We start from the raw sequence: 27500 nt of genomic DNA on the forward strand, positions 1-27500 counted from the left end.
TGTGAATTTCTCACCCGTCACACAATATTAGATACCGATCTCGGGATTGTTTCTGACGGGGGGAGTGTGATGTTCCTTGTACGATCAAGAAAGTGGTGGCAGATGTGAATGAATAATTAGTCACAAGTCTGAAAGCACTAAAATCTTCTATTAGCTGTGGCTGTGATGTTACGATGTGTTATGGCAAGGCTATAACTTATTCATATGATACTTCAGTACAAATGCCAGTCTTTAGTGAGCTGTCTTTTCTTATGTGATATAAAAATGAATGGTGGCTTCAACATGAGTTATGACAAAATGAACCATTATGAGTTCATGGATGCCACACATCTACACATCTTCATACACAAGTAACATGCACCTTACATGCATATATTCACTGGCATGTCTTATGATAACCACAACAGTCCCTCCAATAACACATACACAAACAGTACATGTGCTTTGGAACATCTAACCCTACTTTAACCCCACACCTTGCTGAGTTGCCACCATCCCCCACTTTCACACTTTTGCCTGATCCGTATAACACTCCTACATGCCTGTATTCTCTGGTATGCCTGATTACACATCAGGGCTCGACATTAACGGTTGTCCGGTTGCCCTTGGTTACCAAAATGTTGCAAGTGGCAACTAGTTCGTAACCCCTGGTTGCCCCTGTGACAACCACATTTGGTTGGCTTTGGCAACCAAAAACCTGGCAACCACTTTTAAAAGTTAACGTTGAGCCCTGTTACACATGTGTACTGTATCGCAAGCACACATGCTGAGATTTGGGCAGACACTCCCAACCCTCTCTCCACATGGCAGTGGTTGACCTCTGACCTGAATGCCGGCTGGCCTCCACCTGACAAGGGCAGACACTCCTCCTCTCCTTTCTGTCTCTTTCCTCCCCCTCTCCCCCTCTCTGTCTGTTCCTCCCTCTCTCTCTCTGTGTTCCTTTCTGTCGTTCTATCTATCTCTGCTTGTTTCTCAGTCTTCCATCTCTCTCTCTCTCTCTCTCTCTCTCTCTCTCCCCCTCTCTCTCTGTCTCTGCCTGTCTCTGCACAGAGCTGAAATGCCACTCTGCCTGCAGCGCTGGCCCTCACAGGAGACAAAGGGGACGAAAGTGAGAGAGGATGGAGAGAGCGGAGAGAGAGAGAAAGAGGGACAGAGAAAAAGAGAGAGAGAGAGGGACAGAGAGAGAGGAGGGTGAAATGCAGCTCACACAGAGAGGATAATGCTTTGTGACTGCTGTGAAGAGCTGGTCCCTTTCCTTAGAGCCTCCTCTTACACATGTAGTTACTGTGTGTGTGTGTGTGTGTGTGTGTGTGTGTGTGTGTGTGTGTGTGTGTGTGTCTGTATGTGTGTGTGTGTGTGTGTGTGTGTGTGTGTGTGTATGTAATTGGTTGCACTAAGATACAACACACTTTCAAAAAGATGTCAAACACTTCTAAACACATATCAAAGCAGATGCTTACAGTACATTCACGTTTGGTAACACCCATAGACAGATGCACACTCATGCATGCACACGTACAAAGATGCGTGAGTGCAAACCATAGACTGTATAGAATAGTTGCGAACACAAATCTCATGCTCCTCTGCTCACATGCAGCTTCTGTTTAGCTGTATCACATGTTATTATCCATACTCTATCCATGTTTATTGTTGTTGTTTATTGTTTATTGTTTATTGTTTATTGTTTATTTTGAAGGCTGATTATGAAATATTACACAGTGGGTTGGGCTAAACCAGAGTGTTTGTATTTCCGGTGAAGACCTCCTCCTGTTGTAGGATAGAGAGGGATGCACACACAGCAACCCACAGCAGGAACAATGAGAACAGATGCACTTTGCCTTATTTGTGTTCAGTCGTTCAGACGCCTGAAAATGGGTGCCCCCTCCTTAGTCTGTTAAAGCACTGTAATACATTGAGAGACATTAAAATGTGTGAGCTTTGAATGTCAATGAGCCCTAACCCCCTTACTCTCTCTCTCACACACACACACACACACACACACACACACACACACACAGTCTCACTCCACTTACATAACTGTTCAGGGAGGAACGGGGGCAGGCACACTGCACAGCTCAACAGTGAAAGCGCAGGGAAAGAGAGAGAGAGAAGGAGAGAGAGAAGGAGAGGGGGAATGGGTGAGATCAGTGGGGAAGCTCAGACTCCAGGCAGAAAAGGTTCTAGTGAGAAGGCAGGTGTAGTGAGACTGTGGTAATGGACACTCAGATCAGAGGCTCAGTCTGGAGCAGGTTTGGCCAGGGTCAGTTTAGGACTCTCAGAGCCAGCTGCCAACAGGCCAGATATCTGGTGTCCTCCCCCACTGTAGAGTCCCAGATCTAAATGTGGGTTTAAAGCTCATTAGAGTAAATTGGTTTTGTCAAAATTTGTTTTAAAATGATGTGATTTTTTTTGTTGTATTTTTGGAGCTTCATATTCTTACACAATATATAATATTGGATAAATACAACAAATAAAGGATGTTAAATTGAGTAGAGTTAAACCAAATTGGATTAAATTGCTTGGATTAAAGGGCTTCTATTCAGTGTTCCACAAGTTTAGGTAAGTGTATTGCAAAGAGAGCACCTATACACTCTCTTGTTGTTGTTTTTGGTTTGGTTTCAGGGGTTCCCCTTTATTAGTATCTGGCTGGATAAATGTAGTCTATTGTGATCCTCATTATGTGGATTTAGAAACAGCTGCTGGTTGCCCCCTCTCATCCAATGTGCTGATGCACATATCTCCAAAATGAGGGAGAGAAGAAAGAAGAGGATTGTGGGCTAGTGGAGATGGAGGGAGGAACAGAGGATGGAGGTGGAGAGAATGAAAGGCTGAGGGGGACTAAATGAGGGTGAGAGAAACAGGCAAGGAGAGGGAGAGATGAGTGAGCTGTTTGCGCTTCTCCATTGGGATTCTCCATTAGAGCCACAGGGGCCATGTTCTCATTTTATAACTACACTAAAAGGAGTGCTAAACAGATCCATCTCTCTCTCTCTCTCTCTCTCTCTCTCTCTCTCTCTCTCTCTCTTTCTCTCTCTCTCTGTCTCTGTCTCTCAACCCCTCCACACACCCACACACAAATATGTTGAATCTGCAGGAGACAGGCTTGACAACTTCAGCAACTATTGCCAGCATGTTTATTCTGTTTGTTTACATGTGGTTGAAACACACTTTAAATCTCATGGTGATTCAGTTAAAGGGAGCATAGAGGAGCTTGACGCTGCAAAGCCATGAGCTCTGTTTGTGGCACAGCCATTCATATGGGCTTGATTTCATTAATGTATGTCTTTATATCTGGCCTGCTCTGCTTTAAAAATAACAGCAGTCCTGCTGGTAATAGACACACAGGCTCATGTCAGAGCCTCAAGGACCAGCTATTAACGAAGATCTACGGGGCGCTGTGAGGGACAAATTCAATTACCTAAAAGGCTGCGGGGGGAGCTGAAGCATGTGAATGTGCACTATGGTGCCCATGGGCCTCCTGTGGTGTGTGTGTGTGTGGTTGTGTGTGTGTAAGAGAGAGAGAGAGAGAGGTGTATGTTTAGCTAGCAAAACATTGTGTAAATCTTGTGTGTGTAGCTTGAGTGTGTGTTTGTGAGAGAAAGAGAAAGAGAGAGAGAAAGATAATGAGAGAGAGAGAGAGAGAGAGTTGTATGTTTAGTTAGCAAAACCTTGTGTAAATCTCATTTGTGTATAGCTTGAGTGAGTGTGTGTGTGTGTGTGTGTGTGTGTGCGTGTGTGCGTGCGTGTGTGTGTGCGCGCGCGTGTGTGTGTGCGCGTGCCCTACTCTGAGTGCATGCTCCATTAGAGCAGCGTTGTGGCGTTCTGTCCCCGTGCTCTCCCACTGAAGTGCGTCTCTATGGTGAAGGTGCGCTGCCCTGCTGACAAGCCTCAGGAGAGACAGGACATGTCGTGCAGAGGACAACTGCTGGAGGAGGAGTGCAGTGCTCACTCCATCCTCTTTTTCTCCGTGCCCACTCTCACTCGCCCTGCTGTTCTGTTACCCTGTGTCTGGCCTCTGCCTCTCCTCTAATCGTTGTCTTTGACAATATTCCCTTATCCTCCCTTTTGTTTTGTTACCCTCTCCATTTTTCTCCTCTTTTCTTCTCTTCTTTCCTGTATGATGTCACCTGTTGCTCTTATCGCTCTCTTAGCCTTCCCATGTGACTTTGCTCCTCTTCTCCAGTCAGCCATCTTGCCGCTTACGTACAGAAGCTATATGGTATCAGCTTAGTTACAAAACAAGCAAACAAACAAAACTACCAATAGATTACAGAGAAATAACATTTATAGGCAATGTCAAAAATGTAAATGCCCTGTAGACCTGGAGGCGATATTTATTCACTGTCACAAAAAACAAGAAATCTTGGCTACCCTGTAGTTTGCAGCAAGGCAACTGGCTAACTTTAATGGTTAGTCTGTCAGCTAGCTCAGAATCTTAAATTCTTAGATTAAGATCGACATGGGTCTATTTGCCTCAGCTAGGTTAACATTTTAGTCACTTTGATGTAGACACTAATGGTGACACAGACATAGGTATCAAACATATAAATGTTTTCATGCTACATGTAGCTTTTAACCTCAACCATCTTGACCAAAATTGTTGGTAACCTCTTCCAGAGCAAGACTCTGAGAGTAGACTCTGATATACTGCCCCCAGTCTGTTTGGAGTGTTGAGTATAAAATCATTACTGTAAGCTCACAGCTAGCCGCTAGTTCACTGCATAATAATTATTTCACTCTTGCTAGACGTCTCTCTCCCTCTTATCACCACAGTTCCCTTTCCTCCTTCCACATTCCCTGTGTGTTGTCGTTCCTCTCCCTCAGTCGGCCATCTTGGTTCTTATTTAAGACATCATGTTAAATGGTGTGCCTGAGATTATGCTTCAGGCAGCCACTGAGCTAATTGGCACTCTGACCTTTACGCCTCTCACAGCAGAGGGGTTTCATATGGACTCTCCCTGTCCCCCGCACCATCACATCACCCTCACTACTTGCGCCTGTCACACCACACGCACGCTCGGTACTGTGTGGAGGAGAGGGAGCATGGCAGACGGCCTCGCACTTCATGGGCGTCCACGCACAGACATGGAAATGTGGAAACATATAATCATGACAAACACACACACACACACACACACACACACACACACACACACACATGCACAGACACATATAAGGCTGGCTGGCTGTAGTGTCTCATGTAACGAGTGTTTTTGTGGCATCCACCATCTGTTTCTTCTTCATTTGCATTTGCATACGATATCTCTCTCCATCCATGATGAGGACAGACAAACACACGCACGCATGCACAGACGCACACACCACACACACACACACACACACACACACACACACATACACAATATTACTCAGACAGTTTGTTTCCTTGGAGATGGCCATTAGACAGTTTGCACCAACATGCCCAGTGCAGTGCAAGAACAGAATGAGAACATGAACAGCACACTGGAATAAACAGTATGGACACGCAACAGGAGGGTGTGGTCAAGGTGTCATGGAAAGATACCACACTTAAACAGGGGTGGTGTAAGGAGGTTAGGTAAGCACTGATGCTGCAGATGGTCGAGGGTCTAGTTTTGCAGTCTTACAGTAATATTTTATTTTAATCAAAGACAGATTGGACAGTCCTATGTACATAAATACATTATGATCAATTTGTGTGGTCCCCTAGTACCCTTCCATCGGTACTGAACCCACAGCTTTTGAAAAAAAAAAGACCTCAGTAAAATTATTCTGAACCCACAGCTTTTGAAAAAAAAGACCTTAGTAAAATTATTCTGAGGCAGCTAGTGTCCTTGAGCAATAACCGTTTCTGTGAGGTTGACAAATGAATTGGAGTAAAAAATATCTCTATGACTCAAAAATCCTTGCTGACAGACTACTTTTTGAGTCAGAGTAGATTCTGCCAAGCCACCCAAATACTGTCCGCTTTTTGTTTGAAAAGAATATTGCTATTAGCCAGTTATGTTGTAACGTTTCTACCGGTATATTGTGTTGCACATGTTAAATATCCTGTCTCATGGCGTTTGCTAGAGGACATAAGGCAGTGGTTTTCTGGAGGTACTCTTAAACACCTGGCTGTTGGGCAAGCTAAGCTCATTGGATTCCATCTCCTCACGTACAGACCTCAGTGTTGTGGTGATATTTCACAGTGACACAGACAAACTGATACAGACGGTGCAGACACACACACACACAGGGGAGGCTGTGGAACACCTTTGAAAGGTTGTTTATAAGAGAATGTCTGTGCTTGTGCTGAAGGAGGGAAGATGGAGGAGAGGGAAGGAGAGAGAGAGAGGGGGGGGAAAGTGAAAGAAAAGAAGGCAAAGGATAAATCTGTAAATCAAGGCTGATGTTTGATGCAAAGCACTCTCTCTCTCTCTCTCTCTCTCTCTCTCTCTCTCTCTGTCTGTCTGTCTGTCTGCTTGCAACTGATGTGTCTGTGTGTGTGTGTGTGTGTGTGTGTGTGTGTGTGTGTGTGTGTGTGTGTGTGTGTGTGTGTGTGTGTGTGTGTGTGTGTGTGTGTGTGTGTGTGTGTGTGTGTGTGTGTGTGTGTGTGTGTGTGTGTGTGTGTGTGTGTGTGTGTGTGTGTGTGTGTGTGTGTGTGTGTCTGTGTGTGTGTGTGTGTGTGTGTGTGTGTGTGTGTGTGTGTGTGTGTGTGTGTGTGTGTGTGTGTGTGTGTGTGTGTGTGTGTGTGTGTGTGTGTGTGTGTGTGTGTGTGTGTGTGTGTGTGTGCTGTGTGTTATTTTTAGGGAGAGGGAGAGAGTGTAAGGTGTGTGTTTCTGTTTGTATGGGTGTGCACAGGACAGAGAGTGAGAGAGAGACAGGTGTTATCAAACAGACCAGTGGAATGTGTGAATGAATATGTTCCTGCACAGTAGGTTGGGGATGGCAGTGAGAATTTATCTAATCCCTACACACGATTGGTGGTGTGTGTGTGTGTGTGTGTGTGTGTGTATGTGTGTGTGTGTGTCTGTGTATGTGTGTGTGTGTGTGTGTGTGTGTGTGTGTGTGTGTGTGTGTGTGTGTGTGTGTGTGTGTGTGTGTGTGCTCATGTAAGTGTGTGTATTTTTAGGAGAGGGAGAGAGTCGGGTAAGGTGTGTGTTTCTGTTTGTGTATGGGTGTGCACAGGACAGAGAGTGAGAGAGACAGGTGTTATCAAACAGACCAGTGGAATGTGTGAATGAATATGTTCCTGCACAGTAGGTTGGGGATGGCAGTGAGAATTTATCTAATCCCTACACACGATTGGTGGTGCATGTGCGTGTGCGTGCATGTGTGTGTGAGTGTGTGTATGTGTGTGTGTATGTGTGTATGTGTGTGTGTATGTGTGTGTGTGTGTGTGTGTGTGTGTGTGTGTATGTGTGTGTGTGTGTGTGTGTGTGTGTGTGTGTGTGTGTGTGGGTGTGTGTGTGTGTGTGTATGTGTGTATGTGTATTTGTCTGTGTCTTGACATGCATTTCCATCACTCCCATGACCTTGGATATAAGCAACATTAAACTCAACATAGACACAGAGACTTAGGTGCACACACACACACACACACACCATTTGAACGGTCTAATGAGTGCAGTGAGATGCTAGACACACTGGACTGTGGGCGGCCATTGATTAAAAATGGAAGAAGCCACTTGCCTTCTAGAAAATATTAAGACTGAGAAAGCAATCGAATTCTAGTTTTATATTTCCCTCGGGATGAGTATCTATCTATCTATCTATCTATCTATCTATCTATCTATCTATCTATCTATCTATCTAAATCAAAATTCACATTATATATGTGATATATAAAAATATTTATAGAGAAACAGTCTGTAATCATTTATTTGAATGAAAGTGCCCTTAATTTAGTTTGAAGGCTAAAAGGAAAGATTGGAATGAATGAATAATGTCAAGGACCGTGTGTGTGTGTGTACGTATCACAACATCAGAGAACCTCTTATTGGACAGGGAGAAATAGAGAGAACAGACCATTTATTTTATTATTATTTCGACTGGAGCTCTTTTTGTAGAGTAGACCTCTCTTTGAGCTGATGGAGTTGGGATAAAATAACAGCGTGTGACAACTGAACAATCGCCACCTGCAACCAGGGATCAGCTGTTCATTTCAAACTTTCCTTTCAGACCTGCACTCTAGTGAGATGGCCTCCCTCTCCTCTCCTCCCGCTCTGTTTGTTAAGCTCTGCACTTATCCCAGTGGCTGCTGACTCCGCCGTAGACCTGGCCCTCATCTGGTCCAGATCCAGTGGGGCTAGCCACCAGGAAAGCCCCTTCTGCTCTGCCTCAGTGCTTTGGAGTAGACTGAGATAGAAAGACAAAGAGACAGAGAGAGAGTGGGAGAGAGAAAGAGAGAGAGAGTGGGAGAGAGAGATATGAGAAACTCAGAGAGGGGGAAGAAAAATGGAGAAAGAGAGAGAGAGAGAGAGAGAGAGAGAGAGATGTCAGTGTTAATGTTAATCTTGGATGCATATCTATTTGCCATGCACTGTATTCCAAGCATTCTCTATTTAAATGTATGTCTAAATGTTCTGCTTTGGCAATGCAAAAATATTTGTCATGCTAAAGCTCACTTGAATTGAATTGAATTGAATTGAAAGAGAGAGAGAGAGAGAGAGAGAAAGAGAGATAGAGAGAGGGAGAAGAGGAACAGAGAGAGTCTGTAAATGGAGACAGAGGGAGAGATGTTCATCTCTCTGTTCCATCTGTCTCTCCATTCTCTGTCCTGAATCCTCTCATCTCTATGTGCCCGTGGTTGGGATCAATGTGCTTAGAGCGGATTGCCAATACAATCACACGCTCAACGCAGGGAGATTGGAATTGACGGACGGGAACGGACACCCATTGAAATGACAATGTGTCTTCAATGAGGGGGAATGGGTTAGAATGGAAGAATGGAAGTCATACTGCCCCTTTGATGAAGTGAACATGTGCATGAGTGCGTGTGTGTGTGTGTGTGTGTGTGTGTGTGTGTGTGTGTGTGTGTGTGTGTGATGAGCATGTGTGTGTGTGTGTGTGTGTGTGTGTGTGTGTGTGTGTGTGTGTGTGTGTGTGTGTGTGTGTGTGTGTGTGTGTGCATGAGCATGTGTGTGTGTGTGTGTGTGTGTGTGTGTAAATTTCCCTCTCCCTCCATCTCTCTCTTTCTCAGACTAGACAGCGTCCCCGCTTAGGTATAGCAGTAGTGCATGCCTAAGCTTTCAGCATAAACATACATGCACGCAAACACACACACACACACACACACACACACACACACAGACACACACACACACACACACACACACACACACACACACACACACACACACACACACACACACACACACAGACACACACACACACACACACACACACACACACTCACATATGCATATGCACTCACATACTGTAGTACACACTTTCCATTTGAACACAACAGGCTTTAGGTTTTTATGGGAAACAGTTCTCTGCAGTTGACACTCAAAACACATTCCCGAAGACATGCTAGACACAAACACACACACACACACACACACACACACACACACACACACACACACACACACACAGTACTGTGCTCTCCGGTTGACACACTGAATTGCGTTTGCGGCACGCCTCATGGATATTGATTGAATGTAATTAAGTTTTCCCCCTCTGCAATGAAGGATGGTTTTTAATCTTCCCCTGGCAGACAAGGAAAAGCAGCGAGGATGAAAGGAGGAAGAGAGGGATGGGAGATACAGAAGAAAAGAGGAATGGAATGTGGGGAGGTTGAGAGGGGTTGTTTTTGGGAGGGGTATGTAAATTTGTTCTTACTTAATGAGTGTTTTGGAGCATTAGCCTATTTAAACAATGCTATTTAAAGGCCGGGAAAAAACATTCTTTCTCTCTCAGTTAGAAATACATTTAGATAAGCTAAGTTTAGATATCATCATCAGCTAATGTCATGGGCAGATATATACATTTTTAAACAGGCTTCATAACAGACCTTTGAGTCCTCCATATCAGTCTTTCTGGGACAGACAGGCCAATGTCTCTTCTTGCTTTATTTGACATTTTTTCTTCTATTTCTTTGTCTCTCTTTCCTCTTCTCGTCTTCTCTCTCTCTCTCCTTTTCCCTCTTACGCTTCTCTCCCCTGTCTTTCACTCTCACAAACTCTCTCTCTCTCTCTCTCTCTCTCTCTCTCTGTCTTATCTCTTCCTCTCACAAACTCTCTTTCTCTCTCTCTCTCTCTCTTTCTCTCTAGCCAGCAGCTGGCTCTACATGATGAATTATGCACAGCCTCTCACCATCTCCACACTCACTGAATCATGCTCCAAAAAACATGGTTTCTGCAGAGAATCTAAGCGCACCCCTCCCTCCCTCCCTCTCTCGTTCTCTCTGTAGTTAGCTCTGTTTTTCTCTGATTCTCTCCTTTTTGCTGGTTTTGCCTGTTACGCTGCACATCAGCCAGTGACTGCCTGAATTTAAACTGGAGTTGTGTGAGCGTTTGAAACAGGTTACCATGACATTTTGGTGAAGTATTAGAAGGGTGGACAAGAGTGGTGTGTAAGAGTGGTGTAAGGGCTCAAGGCTTCTCTGTCTGTGTGTGTGTGTGTGTGTGTGTGTGTGTGTGTGTGTGTGTGAGAGAGAGAGAGAGAGAGAGAGAGAGAGAGTAACGACTCTGTCTGTCCTTGTGTGTGTATATGATTGGTCATGGGTGTTAATGTTAGTGGTGTGTGTGTGTGTGTGTGTGTGTGTGTGTATACAATTTCAGTGGTGTTTATGTTTCCTCTTTCACAGGAGAGCGAGCTTCAAGATGTTCTTGAGGAAAAGGCTCGTCTAAGTGTGCAGTTGTTCACTAATACCAAGAAGGCAGCACAATATGAGCAGGTGAGCAAAATAATCCACTATGGCATGCGTGCACACACACACACAGACAAACACGACACACACACACACACACACTCTCACACACACACACACACACACACACACACACACACACACACACACACACACACACACACACACACACACACACACACACACACACACACAGCCTCACTGAACACACATACTTGCATGCACCCATGCATAGACACAGCCAGCAGCACATTTGCTTTTCCTGTATTTTCTGTTCGAGTTTCTTGTGCAGAGAGGCACAGTTAATGTATTATTTTCCTGTTTTTGTCACTTGTGAGGAAGAGAGTGATTCTTTCTCATAAATAGAATTGGCCTTGAGCCTTCCATTGTCTTTCCCCTCTCTCTCTCCTCTCCTCATGTTCCATCTATCTTTCTCTCTCTCTCTTTCTCTCTGTCTCTCTCTGTCACTCCTTCTCTCTCTCTGTCTCTCTCTCTCTCTCTCTCTCTCCCTCTCTTTCACTTTCTCTCTCTGTCGCTCCTTCTCTCTCTCCCTCTCGATGCTGCCGTGATGAGATGAGTTTCTGTGGGTCTCTGGTGGGTCTGAAGAGCGCTTTGTGGTGGCAGGTGGTGGGTGAGGTGGTGACGCGGTGGTGGCGGCCCACTCTTGCCCAGGAGATGAATGGGTTTATCTCTCCCACAGATTAGGGGCTCAGGGAGGCGGCTGCGCCAGCTATCACTGTCCCACATCTCCCTCAGCGCCACAGAGCCTCTCTCCCCATGGCTACAACACACACCAATACAGCGGGATCACAGACACACACACACACACACACACACACACACACACACACACACACACACACACACACACACACACACACACACACACAAATAGAAACACACACACATGCTCACATACACATAGCAATATGCAAACTTGCATGTGCAACACACATCGAAAAAAACAAAGAAACACACACATCGAAAAACACACACATGCAATATCAGCTCCACCGGGACATATACTCTATGTGTCTTTCTTTGAATGTGTGCATGACATATTATGCCTTTTCCTTTCTGGTAGGTTTGAGCAGAACATAGTATATGTCTGAATGGATGTGTCTGAGTTTCTGAGTGTGTGTATGTGTGTAATGTGTGTGTGTGTGTGTGTGTGTGTGTGTGTGTGTGTGTGTGTGTGTGTGTGTGTGTGTTTACCCATATGTGACTATTCTTCCTTGTGTTGGGGCTCTCCAAGCAGTGGGCTGATCACAGTGGTGGATATGAGCGTGCCGTGCAGACAGCTGAGCGGATATTATCCTCCCTCACCAATTGCCCGCCCTGAAGCATATAACTGCCTTCCTCCTGTCGTCCTCTCCTTACTCCTCCCTTCTTCATCACTCTTCTGGGCTTATGAGAGGCCAGGTTCTGTTTCTTCTTTATCCCTCTTCTGTTAGTGGATGCTCCTTAGAAATACCAAAGGGGTTGCCACTCTGGATGAAAACTGACCATCCTGTACACATCACAAGACCTGATATCTTTATAATTCTCCACCAAAATGGTATATGCGATCACATATGGCCAGCCCCCAGAATTATCATTAAATCACTCTGAGGATAGTCAGGTTTTCTTAGTGCTGCATTTGCTATGTCTCAGCACTTCAACAAGCTCTATCCAATAGTCTTATGCTGAACTATTGTTTTACTTTTTGACTTCTAATTTTGATCTGGTTTTAGATGTTTTAGATGATGTCCTTGGGCAGACATTACTAGAAGAGTCTGCACTTGAAAACTGTGGCTTACTATTTTCTTCTTCCGCATTTGTTTTTCCTGCTGTAATGTTTTCCTCACCTGCTCCTATGTTTAAACAATCCTTGCTGTCTCATTACATCCATGCTCATTTGGTTCTGTCTGGGACAGAACAAGCACTTCTGCTCTGCCCTCGTTTGGTTCTGTCTCATTGCATCTTCATGTTCACCCCTCTGGAGCTGATGATTATTTTGGTTCTGTCTTTTTGTATCTCAATGCTCTCCCCTTTGGAGCCGATGATCGTTTGGTTCTGTCTGTCTGGCGTCATGCAAGCCCCCTGCTGAGAGAGGCAGACTGAAGTGGGCCGCCTTGGACAAAGTTTGCCGTCAGACGCTGTTGTCACTGGTGCTGAACTGGATCTCACCATTCTCATTAGTCATTTATGAATGCATGCAGAGAGAAAAGGAAGCAGAGAGGAAGAGAGAGACAGAGCGACACAGAGAGAGGGAAATTAGCTGAGAGCAGAGATATCTGCTTGCGTTGCACTAGTGTTGTTGTCCCTGAACACCTTTAAAACAACCTCTTAAAAACTTCTCGACAAGGGAGTGTGTGTTTTCCATTAATTCTGCGATGGCGTTTTTGCTGGGACCATTGTGCTATGAGGACTCGTTGTCGTGTCAGATTGTGAGGGACTTAAGAGGCGGCCGAGTGTTTTGGTTCAGTTCCATTTCATTTCCAGTGATCAGACAATTCAATTATTATGTGCTGGAGAGCTGCCTACTCTCTTTCTCTCTTTCTTTCTCTCTCTCTCTCTCTGCCTCTCTCCCTCTCTCGTTTCAGTTTAACAAATCCAAGGTCTGTTATTCAGTATTCACAAGCAGAAACGCTGCATCTAAATACTGCCCATCAGCCAAAGGAAACAGGTGCACAACAACAATGCTCCCATTCAAGTTGAAGCTTCATTTTTAAAAATGCACATTTATTTATTTTTTCAATGAAGGATTTTTGTAGCCTGACATCAGACTCAAATTCTAGTCACAATATGAGTCTGATACTGCTCGATTGGGATGTAATCATGGGGCGTGTTTCAGGGGGGGAAATGCCTTTGCACTCAATTGGATAGACCTAACCAATCAGGGGCCGTATTCACAAAGCCTTTTATCTTACCACTAGGAGTACTCCTAAATCACACTAAAAGATTTTAGCTAGGAGTTTTCTCTTAAATGTTATTCACAAAGCCTTTCAGACCTACTTTTAGTAAGGAAAAATGACAACTCCTAAATTAAGAGTGAGCCTTCGTTGCTATGGATGACGTCATTACTCATGCACGAGCTTGACTGAAGTGACCACCTTGATTGGCTGATGATTGTAACGCGGGCATGATTCCAAACACCTCCCTTACGATGATGATGACAGGTGACAGGTCTGAGAATGCGTGCGCTACACAGGTAGTGCGAAGGACGGAAGATGATGAATAAACTGAACTGAATAAAAAGGCCTAGCCTAAATGAATAAAGAGTAAGGCAAAACAAATAGCCTAGTAGCCTAATGAATAATGCGGATTGATGCAGTATCTTTGCAACATTATTAAATTAACCTGTCACCATAGCCAATGCCCACGTTTACAAAGAGGAGAACATTTTAATTTGATTCACAATGAAATGTTACATTTAATTTACATGTTCACAATGAGTAGTTTTGGTTGTTGTCGGTGGCGTTATTGCATCCCTTTTTTGCCTACAATGCAAAATTGTTCCCTCATGATTGGAAGCTCCCTGTAGCAGCACGCATTTCAAAACATTGCGGCGTGAAATGCCACAAAAGGGTTTGTGAATAGGTCTTAGCGAGTTAGAGTCCTCTCGACTTCTTTTAAGCTGTCCCAGACTTAGGTGCTACTTTTTAGGTCTAAAATGCTTTGTGAATTACTTTTAGTGAAAAAAATTAGGAGTCCTAAAGTTAGGAGTGACACGCCCATTATTTTTAGGAGTTGCTCCTAAATTCGCCACTTATGAGCTACTTTTAGCCTTAAAATTCTTTGTGAATACGGCCCCTGAGCAACAAAATGGCCAACCTACTGTAAGCGTGCTCAGATGATATGATCAACCTAAGCGTGCTCAGATGATATGATAGTTGAAGCACTGTTGCTCACCTGTCCATCACCGTACAGAGCCCAATTTGATTGGTCCAATCAGCTCTGGTTCGGGCATAGTTGCTCCACAATGGAACCAGTCCAGACCGAACTTCCCGACCTCAAATGTTGTGGGTGGGGCTAAGGTTGGCTGGCGTCCAGGATCGGATTTTTGTATTGTGGTGCCCTAAAAAGCTATATTTAAGAGCACAAATCATCAAAGCCTTCTGAAAGTGAAGCTTGTTGAGCAGGCTGCCTTGAGTAGATTGAGAAGCTAAGATAGATTACAACTCAATAACTGGGTACTTGAGTACCTTGTCTTACATATTATAGCTTAGAGCATTATATAAATCAATATGCAAAACTACATTTTACACATAATATCAGTCATATTGCACTTTTAGCCACATTTATAGACCTATTTTTGGGATCACTTGAATTTCGTTTAGATGGATGATCAATGGTTCCAAATACATTTTCAGTGGCCACTAGACATTGATGCTATGCCTTGTAGCTCTGGGGCCGTATTCACAAAGAATTTTAAGGCTAAAAGTAGCTCCTAAGTGGCGAATTTAGGAGCAACTCCCTAAAAATAATGGTGTCACTCTAACTTTAGGAATCCTATTTTTTGTCACTAAACGTAATTCACGAAGCATTTTAGACCTAAAAGTAGCACCTAAGTCTGGGACAGCTTAAAAGAAGTCGAGAAGACTCCTAACTCACTAAGACCTATTCACAAACAGCTTTCTGTGGCATTTCACATGGCGATGTTTTGAAATGCCTATTTGACAACAGGAGCTTCAATCGCGAGGGAACAATTTTGCATTCATAAAAGGGGCCTTAATAGCGCCACCAACAACAACCAAAACTACTTATTGTTAACATGTAAATTAAATGTAACGTTTCATTGTGAATCAAATTAAAATGTTCTCCTCTTTGCAAACGTAGCATATGGTGACAGATTAATTTAATAATGTTGCAATGATAGCCTACTGCATCAATCCGTAGGCCTATGTTTCATTAGGCTACTAGGCTATTTGTTTTGCCTTACTCTTTATTCATTTACTGTAGGCTAGGCTTTTTTATTCAGTTATTCATCATTTTCCATCCTTCGCACTACTTGTGTAGCGCACACATTCTCAGACCTGTCACCTGTCACTCATCATCGTGGGGAGGTGTTTGGAATCATTCAGCGTTACAATCATCAGCCAATCAAGGTGGTCACTTCAGTCAAGCTTCGTGCATAATGGCGTCATCCATAGCAACGAAGACTCACTCTTAGTTTAGGTTGTCATTTTTCCTTACTAAGAGTAGGTCTGAAAGGCTTTGTGAATAACTTTTAAGAGAAAACTCCTAGCTAAAATCTTTTAGTGTGATTTAGGAGTACTCCTAGTGGTAAGATAAAAGGCTTTGTGAATATGGCCCCTGTTGTCTAGCCTCTGCAGAAACCACCCTGTGAAAATGTCACTGTGAGCTGTACTGTTGTTGGTATTTGCAAGGTTTTGCATGCCTTTTAGATTGTTAACTTTTTAGTTTCAGACCAAGACACTGCTCATTTAATGTAAATGTCATAGTTAATGTGTTTTTATATATTTGTGTGTATATATATATATATAACATAGAAATATATAAAACACATTAACTAATGACAATGCACATGACAACAACCACTGTCCAAAAAATGAATGCTACAACCCCAAAAGCTCTGTTCAAACTTACTCAACATTACGTTACAGTTCAATTATTTGAACAGCAGTGAGTTTCACTGCGAGGACAATGCATCATTATGCCTGTCATCAGCAGTTCTGCCAGAGGCTCGGTGGCGGGACTCCATTTTGCTGGTCAGCAGTATCTAGCGCATGTCACGCAGTATGTGAACTGACCCCTGCGGCCCACCGTAGGAACCCACGTTCTTGAGGAGGGTCCTGATGTTGTAATTATGTTCTGAGCAGCTCGATGTCCTGCACTATGTTAAACTTCCTGACCCAGACACACCCGTCCTGTACCCCTCAGCAGAAGGGCACCCATGACCAGATGGTGATAACTCACTCTTTCTCTTGTTTCTCCTTCCCCTTCACACTCCCCCACCCCCTATCCTTTATTTTCTTCTCCCCCTCACTCTCTCCATTCTTCACATTTTCTTCTCCTCTTCCTACCTGTCTCTATCTCTCTCTCTCTGTCTCTCTTTAACCATGTTTCATCTCATCTCTCAACCCCTTCTCTCTCTCTATCTTTCTTGCTCTCTCCTTTCATCACATTTCTGTTTCTCCTTCGCACCTCATCACTCCCCCATCCTCCTCCTCCTCCTCCTCTTCCTCTTCCTCTTCCTCCCCCTCCTCCTCCTCCTCCTCCTCCTCTCTCTCCACAGGTGAAGACAGACTATGAGCTGCTGTGCGAAACCCTATACACTGTGACTCAGGAGAGAGATTGCGCCCTGCGGGAGAGGACCCAGCTCCAAGGCAAACTGGAGAACCTAGAGCAGGTGCTGAAGGTGAGAGGGCACTCGCACCGGGCCGGACTGATGGTCATACAGCTGTCACCACACACACACACACACACACACACACACACACACACACACACACACACACACACACACACACACACACACACACACACACACACAGACACACACACACACACACACACACACACACACACACACACACACACACACACACACACACACACAGACACACACACACACACACAGACACACACAGACACACACACACACACACACACACACACACACACACACACACACACACACACACACACACACACACACACACACACACACACACACACATGCCACAGGAGGGGTTACCGCAGGGGGAGCGTTGAAAGAAGTGGAGAGCGTGCTGAGGTACGCCAGGTCAACAGTCAGGGTGTTAAAGATGAGATGTTCTGAAGCAAAGGGCAAGGAGAACAACATGAGTCAGACCAGGATGCGCTATAATACAATCTGCTTGACAGGCCAGTGGAAGGCAGTAGAATGTTTGTATGGATAAATACCTCTATTTTTCAGATTTTCAGTTTCATGAAAGAACAACACAGCTCATTGAAGAAACCACACTCTGTTCTGTAGTATACTGTGATAGGTTTTAATAAGCATCAGCATTTTGGTTAGCTGATGCAGAACACCAAGGGCAGAGGAACGCTCCCTTATCTCCAACGCAACGCAATGCACAAAGTACAATGCTTTACAAAACGCTCAGTTAGGAGGATTCGGTAATTTAATTCAACAATCTTCTGTGTCATCAGTGGTCAACGGCAGACAGGCACACACACAGAGAAAGAGTTCTATGATCAGTGATCTTTTTGTCAGAAGCATTTAGAAGGGTGAGTACAGTGAAAAGATGTGAAGTCCAAGGAAATAGATGGGAAACAGATTGAGAATATAAATCTTTTCATAGCTGGAAATATTGTTTGAAGAAAAGAAAAACCTGTCTTTGTATGTGTGAGAGAAAGAGGGAGAGAGAGCTGGAGGTGGGGGAATGCACAAAGTCTACTTGTAGTATGCTTTAGCTTAACATCTCCACACTCTTAAAATGAATGTGTTGGAAACAACACAAAGTGTGTTGTTCCTATCTGGACTCAGATATGTGTTAAAAACAACGCAACTTGTGTTGTTTTCAACACATTAGTTTTAAGAGTGTATCCCATAATATCTGACATTTTACCAGGTATCTGATCTATCAACATTCTGTCAATTACAGGCAGCGAAGACCCTTATGTATAAATGTGGTCCTTTTTATCCTCTGTCCTTTCTCATTCACCCTCTCTCTGTCTCCCCCACCCCCCTCTCTCATGATGTCTGTCAAGATGTATATTGTTTCTTAGTTCCTGTGGCTGGTCCTTCTACCGGATCTAAAAGCAGCCGAGAAATCCAGACCAGTCGACTCTCATTCACCTTAACCCTCCCTTCTCTTTGAACTGCCCAGTTCAATTTTAAACCCATAAGGTACTCTCTTACTGTACATCTCTCAGGGACCAGGCCTCCTTCAATTGGTCGTCTGAATGCCTGTTTATTACTTTCTTTCTCTTTTCTCCCACCTCCTGCGAGCGATGGTGTCCACCACAGGCTGCCTCTATGTGTCACTCACTGATGATTGACATGAATGATTGCCTGGCTGGAGTGCGGGTGCTCACTCAGGAATGTGGCTGTGCATGGTGATCGTGATAAGATGAGATGAGATGTTCCTTTCCTTCACTAACCCATGAAGAGTGGAGAAAATGACTGCTCAAGTGTCCAAATACACATAGCTGCGTGTCATTCCAGGCCTTGATTAGGGAGACAGTAAGGAGCAGACACTGGGCCAGATGTGGCCCAGGGGTGACCCATGTTTGGCTCTGATCCGCTCCACTGTCAGCTACTATCAGGAGAGTCGGTTATCACTTATTGTGGCGATGGGGTGTCACACCGTTGTTGCACTGGGTAGAGATCCTTCAGTGGAGGCACTGATTTATGCTGACGTTAATTTATTTACCAGACACTTTATCCAAAATGGCTGGCAGAACAGGAAAGAAGTACATTTATATTAGGATATGAGCTCCCTAGGAATCGAACTGCAAACCTTGATGTTGCCAGCCTCTGTCTCTCAAAACTTAAGTCAAATTAAATGAATCAGTAGTGTAATAGATATAATGTGCAATACGCATGATACTTTAATAGTAGTGTCAATCATCTGGGTTTAACAGGGTCATCTCCCTTCAGGAATGAGACCTGTGGTCTCTAGTCAGACACAATAAACAGTTCTCTATCTACACCGCAATGTCCATCTCTTTGTATTAACAGACAACTTTAATTTAGGTAATGATGTGTAGCTGACCTGCAAACAAACAGAAGAGAATTGTTCTTTTTAACCATACAGTATGGCCACATATTTTAAACATAGTTGTGGAATTAAAAGAAAAAAGTTTACTGTTTTGATATACTGCAAATTCACATACTTCTATGCAGTGACAGCAGTTTGTTCATGTTCAATTCCCTATAGTTACCTACTGCTTTATCTGCCTTTCATGTCGAGCCCATTTGCAGATAATAACCTATTTTAGACTGGATCTTGTCCAGATTAACATAGGATCACAGTCAGATTCTCTCAAGATTAGGCTGCTCTTTGAGTGGATTTCAACCACATTAATATACTTTTGAACCATCATCATGGTTTAAGGCCATCCGCTACAGGCCCAGAGTGTGTCTTGTTGATGTGAGTGAATAAAAAAAAAAAAACAGGTCATGTCTCTTCCTGTTGTTATGTTTACATCTCAGGGAAGGTTTTCTCCTCTACTTTTGGATGCATCTCCCTTTCTTCTTTACATAACCAAGCCAGTCTGTTTTCTCCTCACTAACCTCTAACCTTAATGCAGGGAGAGTGAAGTGCACTGTTGTGTAATCACCTCAGCTTAAGGTCAAGAGAGACGCTTTGCATCTAACCCCTGTCTGTCTGTTTGGCCTTTTGGGATGCTACCAGGTGAGGGGGGGGCATGCGTGCTGTTTGTGGGGGGAGTGAGGAATGGGCACTGATTATTGATCTCACTGTGGTGTTCAGCCACTCTTTCATATACAGGATGGACACCTGATCAGCGGATACCTGATCAGCTGTGTTGATCTCGCTAAGCCAACTCTTGCTATAAGGAAAACGCTTCTTTTTTTAAATTCCCCTCACTCTTTGTTATTGGACATGGCTTCTCTGATTGGCTGATGATGCTGATGATGCTTTTACCTAATGAGGTGAAGCAAGCTTCAAAGTGGGAGCGTGGCGTTTGCAATTTACTGCATCTGATTTTGAGTGACAGCAACATATCATCTGCCTTCTCCCACCCTCCTCTTTAAGCTGTAGGCTACATTTACAGTAACAACACTCACAAACGACAGCATTTTATTCTCTTCAGTAATAAGTTTAGCAATAATTATGATATGAGAAGGAGCTTCAGTATGAGTAATCATATAGTAGCTCTTCATCATACATATAGCCAGGTGTTATTGATTTCAATGCTCTCACCAATGCTCAAAGAGTGTTTAGATTAAATTCAAATGTATTGTCATTGTGCAGAGCACAAGGACAGAGACGACGAAATGCAGTTATCTGTGCTAATGTAGATGATGTTCATGAAGTAAGGGGTTGTGGACAGGGCTGGTTATATGATGCTGTGGTGGCAGAAGATGGGAATAGTACATGTGTTCTTTACTAATTGCTGCTGTTGTTTTGTCTTTCTTCCCCTTTCTCCACCTCTCTTTCTCACCTTCTTATTTATTTCTGTGTGTGTTTTGTTTGGCTTCTTCCTGTCATGCATGTTTGCTGTCTCTTCACTTTCCACAACTTGTCATGTCTAATTTCTTCTCCCGTTCTCACCATATCTGTTCCTTCTCTTTCTTCTTCTCTATCCCCCTTTCTTTTTTTCTTGGGTGTGGTCTATCTCCCCCTCTGACCATGTCTCTCTGCCTACTCTGTTGATTTCTGTCCCCTCATTCCTCCTCCTCCATCTCCTCCATCTTCATCTCACTTTCATTCTCTGTCAACTTGCCTTCTGTCTCCATCCACTTTCCCATCAACCTTACCCCACCCCCCCACTCCCTTTTGTGCACTATATGTATGGTTATGTGTGTGTGTTTGTGTGTGTGTGTGTGTGTGTGTGTGTGTGGCCGTTTGTGCACATGTGTGTGTGTGTGTGTGTGTGTGTGTGTGTGTGTGTGTGTGTGTGTGTGTGTGTGTGTGTGTGTGTAACTGCAGCATATGCGAGAGGCTGCAGAGCGGCGGCAGCAGCTAGAGTTGGAGCATGAACAAGCCCTGGCCGTGCTCAATGCCAAGCAGCAGGAGATCGACCTTCTGCAGAAGGTGAGTGGGGAAGGGAGAGGAAGAGGTCAAAGAAAGGTTAAGAAAAGGTACTCAACTTGACCCTGGCCAATGTATGTCATTAGATCTCCAAGCGTTGATTTAATCTTCGCTACAGCTAGGCTGTGGGACATCCCCTGCTTTTTATACTGTGAATCACAGAGCAGACAAGCACAGTCGGGTATTAACGCTCTCTCCGAAAGAAAGAGGATGGCAGATGCATTTGAAAGCAACTCCGGGAGACTATGATAAATGAATTGGGAATTAGACATGCTGTGGATTGGCATGTTTGCCAACACACCTTCCAAGACGGAGGTAAAGCTCCTTGCCTGAGCGTGAGCCTAATGAAAAGGCTGCGAGATGAAAAGAGGCCATCATCAGATGTGACATTTCCAACTGCATGCCCAAGTAAACAGCACATGTAAATAAAGAAATAAATTCTGGGAATAAATGCAGATGCAGAGTCGATGTCCCGTCACACTTCCTATGACAGGACGAGGCGGAGATAAAGCAACGCGGCAATTACAGCAAAGCCTCCCGACTGAGGGCAGGCGGTGTCTCCACGGTGACACAAATTGGCACTTGTCACCCCTCCCTATCTCTTCGCCACTTGCGCTGTGACATTTTTAAACGATGTTCACTAAATGACATTCCTGCCCCTTCTACGTACCAATGGGTTATAAGTCACGACAGATTGCTGCCTGTGAGCATGCATGTCTACAGTATGTCTAAAGTATGAGTATGTGTGTGTGGATGTATATCTGTGAGGGAAAGAGAGAGTGAGAGAGAGAGAGAGAGGGAGAGAATGACTCTGCAAGTGTAGTTTAGCGGGGAAATGTTCTTTTTGTTCCGAGGCTTCTGTGTTTTTGTCTTTAACCCTTAAAGGAGTACCGTCACACCGGTGTGACGGGAATGTTGGGAAATTAACATTCTAAAGAATATCTGGGTTCATTGAATTCAACATAGAATTTTAGAACCTTCAATTGTTGCGGAACTTCAAAAACCTACACCTTTAAGGGTTAATGTCTTGTGACGTAGAGCCGTAAAAGACACAGCTCCACAGATGTTTCCTCATCCGCGTGGAACCAAAGCGCCCTCCCAACAGATGCTCGCCGTCACGTTGAATAAACAGCTTCGTGTAGCGCTGCCATTTCTCCTTCTGCTAACAACACACAGAGAACACTCATGTCTGAAACACTCCATCCCAAGAAAGCAAACACACAGAGAACACTCATATCTGAACACTCCATCCCAAGAAAGCAAAGGCTGCACTTTGATTAGACTAATCACAACAAACCCTTGCCTTTTAGGTTCAATTAGTCTCTCCTTTTGAGATCTGTGAAGACTTTTATGACTTCTTATCTTCTGTTACATTAGTTACAAACTACTGACAACTGTGTGGTTTCTGTTGGGTTGATGTTTTAATCATGAGGGGGAGCTGAGCAGCACCTGGTGTCATGCGGTAGCCTAATGCTCGTCTGTGTTTCAGGCTCAGGTTGAGGCTCAAAAGGAACATGAAGGCGCTGTCCATCTGTTAGAGGTAAGAGAGAGAGAAAAGAGAGAGAGGAAGGAAGAGAAAGAAAGAGAGAGAGAGAGTGTCTGTGTGTGCTTGTGTCTGTGTATACATGTGTTTTTTTGTTTGTGCATTTTATTTTAAGTTCCATAACTGTAGAATCCAAACTAAGAATGATGAAAACATCCTCCACCTCATCCATTCACACTAAGCAGCCGTCAAGCACGGGCTGTTTAAATGCCCCCTCCCCCATCGCATCTCAGCCCATCTCAGCATACAGCACAGATGGATCTCACTCTGAAGTCTCCTCTAATGAAAACTTATTTGGAGAGCCGGGATTGAGTGTGATGTAGCCTGATCTTGCTGAATCACATCACTTCAGACAGTTTCTGACTGGAGGCAGGACTGTAAAATATTTCTGGCTGTTACATTTATTACAGTTCTCTTTCTCATTACTGGATTTTAGTTCAAGAATGATAGCTTGGTTATAACGTCTGTATGTGCTTTTAGTTGTGAACTGCTCTGTTTTCTATTAATACAGAAACATTTGCTTTTATTCTGGACTTAAGTCCAAAGTGTTTATCTCGTATTGTTTTGTGTCATTCCTGGTCTCTGTGTTATTGATGGGGAGTATTTGAGTGTGTGTGTGTAGGTTTGCGTGTGAGCGTTGCCTCTATTTGGTTGATGTGTTGATTTATTTATATTTTCTGCATACACAGAACCACTTGGACAGCATGCAGGTATTATATTTTCCCTTACACATACTCCCATCCTTCCATTCCATTCCATTCTTCCACCCACACATCATCCTCCTCCTTCTTCTTCTTCCAAACTTCTTTAAATTGCTGACACACATCTGTGGCGCCAATATCTTTTTCTATTGAGTTATTATTCCAGCAAGCAACCGCCTGACATTCAAAACAGAATCCCAATTTATACCAACATTCTATTTCATTTGCAATGTCAAGAACTGAAGCCAGCTTTGTTATGCAATAAATAGTATTAGATGCCTCCAGAGTGACATGGTAAATATTTCTAAGCAGACGCCCGTAACTATGTTGACATACACTCAAGCTTATCCCTGCTTAGCCACTCTGGACAGATGGCCAGTCTTGTGATCTACAGTACTTCACATGTCGTCATATTAGGTAGTACATAAATGCTCAGCAAAAGATGCAAAAATATATTTTTTTTAAGAGGAAACTTGAATGGCCCCAGATTATCTGATGCCATGGTTTGTATCAGCTAGTGTCTGGTACATATGATACATGAAATCTCAGATTTCTTGAAGCCAGGGCAGTTTGGGTCAACATTCATCACAGTAATGTGGAATGAGGTCTGTGTTACGGTATATACCTAGTAAATACACACAAGCTTCATCGTGACCTGTCTTCCATTAGCACCAATTAAGACTTCATGATTTGACATAACATAGTAATGCACAAGCCAATGAACAGGCTTTTGTTTAAATAAGGCTTCTGTATTAAGGACAGATATCTCAGAGATTCTGACAGTATCAGTGAAGGAAAACAATATTTATATGACGATGTCAGAGTTTTGTAGTTTTATTCACACAAGCTGAACAGATGTTCATTTTTAAGGTTTACAGACAATGTTGAAACCTGCTCGAAAGCCATCCCAGAGCCTTCCTACAGTTGCCATCTCTATTTAAGCAGTTTCTGAAATCACAATCAAAACAACCACCGGCTGAGTTTTCAGATATTGACATTTGACGTACAGAGTGCCACCCTTGACTACTACTAACTACTAACTCACAAATGTACCCATTCAGAATGCAGAGATAACAAGTGGTGTTGAAGGAGCATTCTCAGAACCTAAATCATTATTCTGTAAGCTGTTGGGAACTTGTATAAGCGTGCACTGTCAGTTTACTGTTGGTCATGGGTACCAATGTTCTTACTGTACATAAACACACATACACACACACACACACACACACACACACACACACACACACACACACACACACACACACACACCTCGCAGTCTAAAGAAGGGTTCAAATCAACTGGTGTGTTGACTTGAAAATGGACTACTTTAGACCCCCAGTGTCACACCACTCTCCCATCCATGCCCTAGTAGAATGTCCACCCCCAAACATGTACGCTTCCTTAACTGTGTCCGTCGTCTGTCCACCCCAACTCCCTTGTGGCCCACGCTGCACGAGACAGCGTGTGTGTCTCATTGTGTCTTATGGCCTTATGACTTGTCATAAAGCCTATGTAAATGTGCCATTAGGTTTAGTCTTGTTTCATTTCTCACACGGTTTATGAAACCTTAAGCTATGCAGCAGATGATAGCTCAAATGTTTATTGTCTTTAACGACAAAGTGTTTCATGTCCGTGTTGACATGTGTGGTGTTACATTTTATGTTTGCTAGGTTTTGCTTTTTTTCTGATACAGGGGAGATTTGGCAGAAGCCATATCACATCCTCTATCTCCAACCTGGCTGCATGGTTTATCAGTGTCTTTCACACTCTGTTATGATCTCTTTCTTCCCCCCTGTGCCTCTGAACTCACCCCCTGATTCTTGCCTTTATTTTATGTCTGTATCTCTGGCATTGAAGCCGAGGAGAATTCCACGCACGTTGAACACAGTGTGGTTTTTGGTATGCATACCGTACGGTCCATCTCCTCTTAGCAAGAGGCTACTCTCTAGGTGACGTGTGGTAGTGGCTAGACTTGCATGTACATCTGTATTTGTATTTAGATGTGTTAGCCAAGATGAGCTAATCTGTAGCTGTTGGCGCGGAAAGCTCTTTTTTTGTCTTGTGTTTCTTAGTGGAGTACATGTGAAAGTAAAGCAAGCAATTAAGATTACATTTTTGGAACAGATAGTTTAACAAATGAGTACAGTTTATGTTCATGGTAGCTTTTTTTCACGATGTACGCTGTGTAATGGTTTTGTCCTCTCTCTCTCTCTCTCTCTTTTCTCTTCCTCCCTTTCTTTCTCCCTCTATTTTGCTCTCTCTCTTTCTCTATATGCTTGTCTCTCCAGGCCAAAGTGCGAGACTTGGAGGAGAAATGTCGGAATCAGAGTGAGCAGTTCAACCTCCTGTCCAAAGAGCTGGAGAAATTCCGACTGACGGCGGGGAAGTTTGACATCCTCAGCACGAGCTCTCTAACTGGGGGCGAGCCGCCAGGGTCACCCAACAAGACCCTGTCCCAGCTCCTCAATGGACTTGCTGCTCCAGGTGGTAAAGGTCTGTGCCTGTAACACCCATCCTAACTTATGGATTTTTAAAAAATGTTATTGTTTATCATGTCTTAATTTTCGATGTTGTGACTTTGTGTGTGCATGAAAAATGTGATATATCTATAAATACCTAAATACCTACCTACGTTTGCAAAATATAGCATTGCTCTAGGATTCATGTCATTGTGATTAAGCTTATGTTATCTCCCTTTTTTGACATCACTGTCCATAGCATTTTGACTCTGAACAATTAAATTGAGAAATAATTGAGCATTGAATTTTTTTTCTAGCATGTTGACATTCAAAGAGCAAATCAATGCACGTGCCAGTAGGACATCCTCTGCATGCAAGCACATTGCGAGTTAACTGAATCGAGGAGGAAAGCAATCTTTTTTTTTATTGCATCCAATCAAAACGATAGCACCATACATGTCACTTGTACTAAGTAGGTTGCGGCCATATCAGTGTTGGCCTTTGTCTCTCCAAGTGGGTTTTATTTTATCTGGGCATTGGGCAGCCTCTCTGTGAAGTGATATAATCCAAGAGTGCCCTCTAGCCTAGTTTGCGGTTGTGTATTTCACCAGGAAGTCCACGTTTGACAGGTAATTATCTCTGCAGCTCGATGTAGTGTGTAACTGCAGTGACTATTGCATTTCACCTCAAGGGAAAACCCTCCGAGTCAAGAGGCTCTTCCCTGACGACGCCACAACAACATGATATCCTCTGCTAAGTTAATATCAAACATTAAAAAAACGGGAAGTGGAAGAATGATGGTGTGAGGTTTATTGAAAAATCTTGAAAAATGACTCGTAAAACTGAGGAAATCCAGGTGCCTTAAGACACGGGGCTTGACAAGGAAGACAGGAGGGAGGGACAGTGTCGGAGTATGCCAACTGATTACGAGCAGGCATGCTGGTCCCGGTAATGAAACAATCGATCATAACATGACACCTCTTCCCATCTCAGCTGATTCATGGGCACGGTTTTAATGTGCGATGTTGGCGGGCGAAAAATGGAAATCACCTCAACAGAAACACTTGTGTTGGGTTGGATGAAGCAGGTCAACCAATAATGTGCTGTCACGTTGTACCCAAGAGAAAGGCCCATTCTTCATACCACTCAGACGTGAGAGAGCAGGTTAATGATTTAAAACCCCTGGCAGCATCATTTTATAAAGGATCCTTATGTGTTGAGGTTGTAAAAGTCTAGACGAATAGT

General features: G+C 43.7%; 1 protein-coding gene across 1 annotated transcript in view; it reads left to right on the forward strand.

Annotated features, from left to right (window-relative positions):
- Positions 1 to 27500, forward strand: part of rimbp2b (RIMS binding protein 2b) — a 134724-nt gene that overhangs the window by 74011 nt on the left and 33213 nt on the right. The window contains 6 exon segments of the mRNA XM_048243226.1: positions 10778 to 10867; positions 17082 to 17204; positions 21451 to 21555; positions 23042 to 23092; positions 23785 to 23805; positions 26085 to 26289. Coding sequence (XP_048099183.1) covers positions 10778 to 10867; positions 17082 to 17204; positions 21451 to 21555; positions 23042 to 23092; positions 23785 to 23805; positions 26085 to 26289 — 595 coding nt within the window.

The sequence above is a fragment of the Alosa alosa genome, chromosome 5 (assembly GCF_017589495.1).
Source record: "Alosa alosa isolate M-15738 ecotype Scorff River chromosome 5, AALO_Geno_1.1, whole genome shotgun sequence".
Lineage (NCBI taxonomy): Eukaryota > Metazoa > Chordata > Actinopteri > Clupeiformes > Clupeidae > Alosa > Alosa alosa.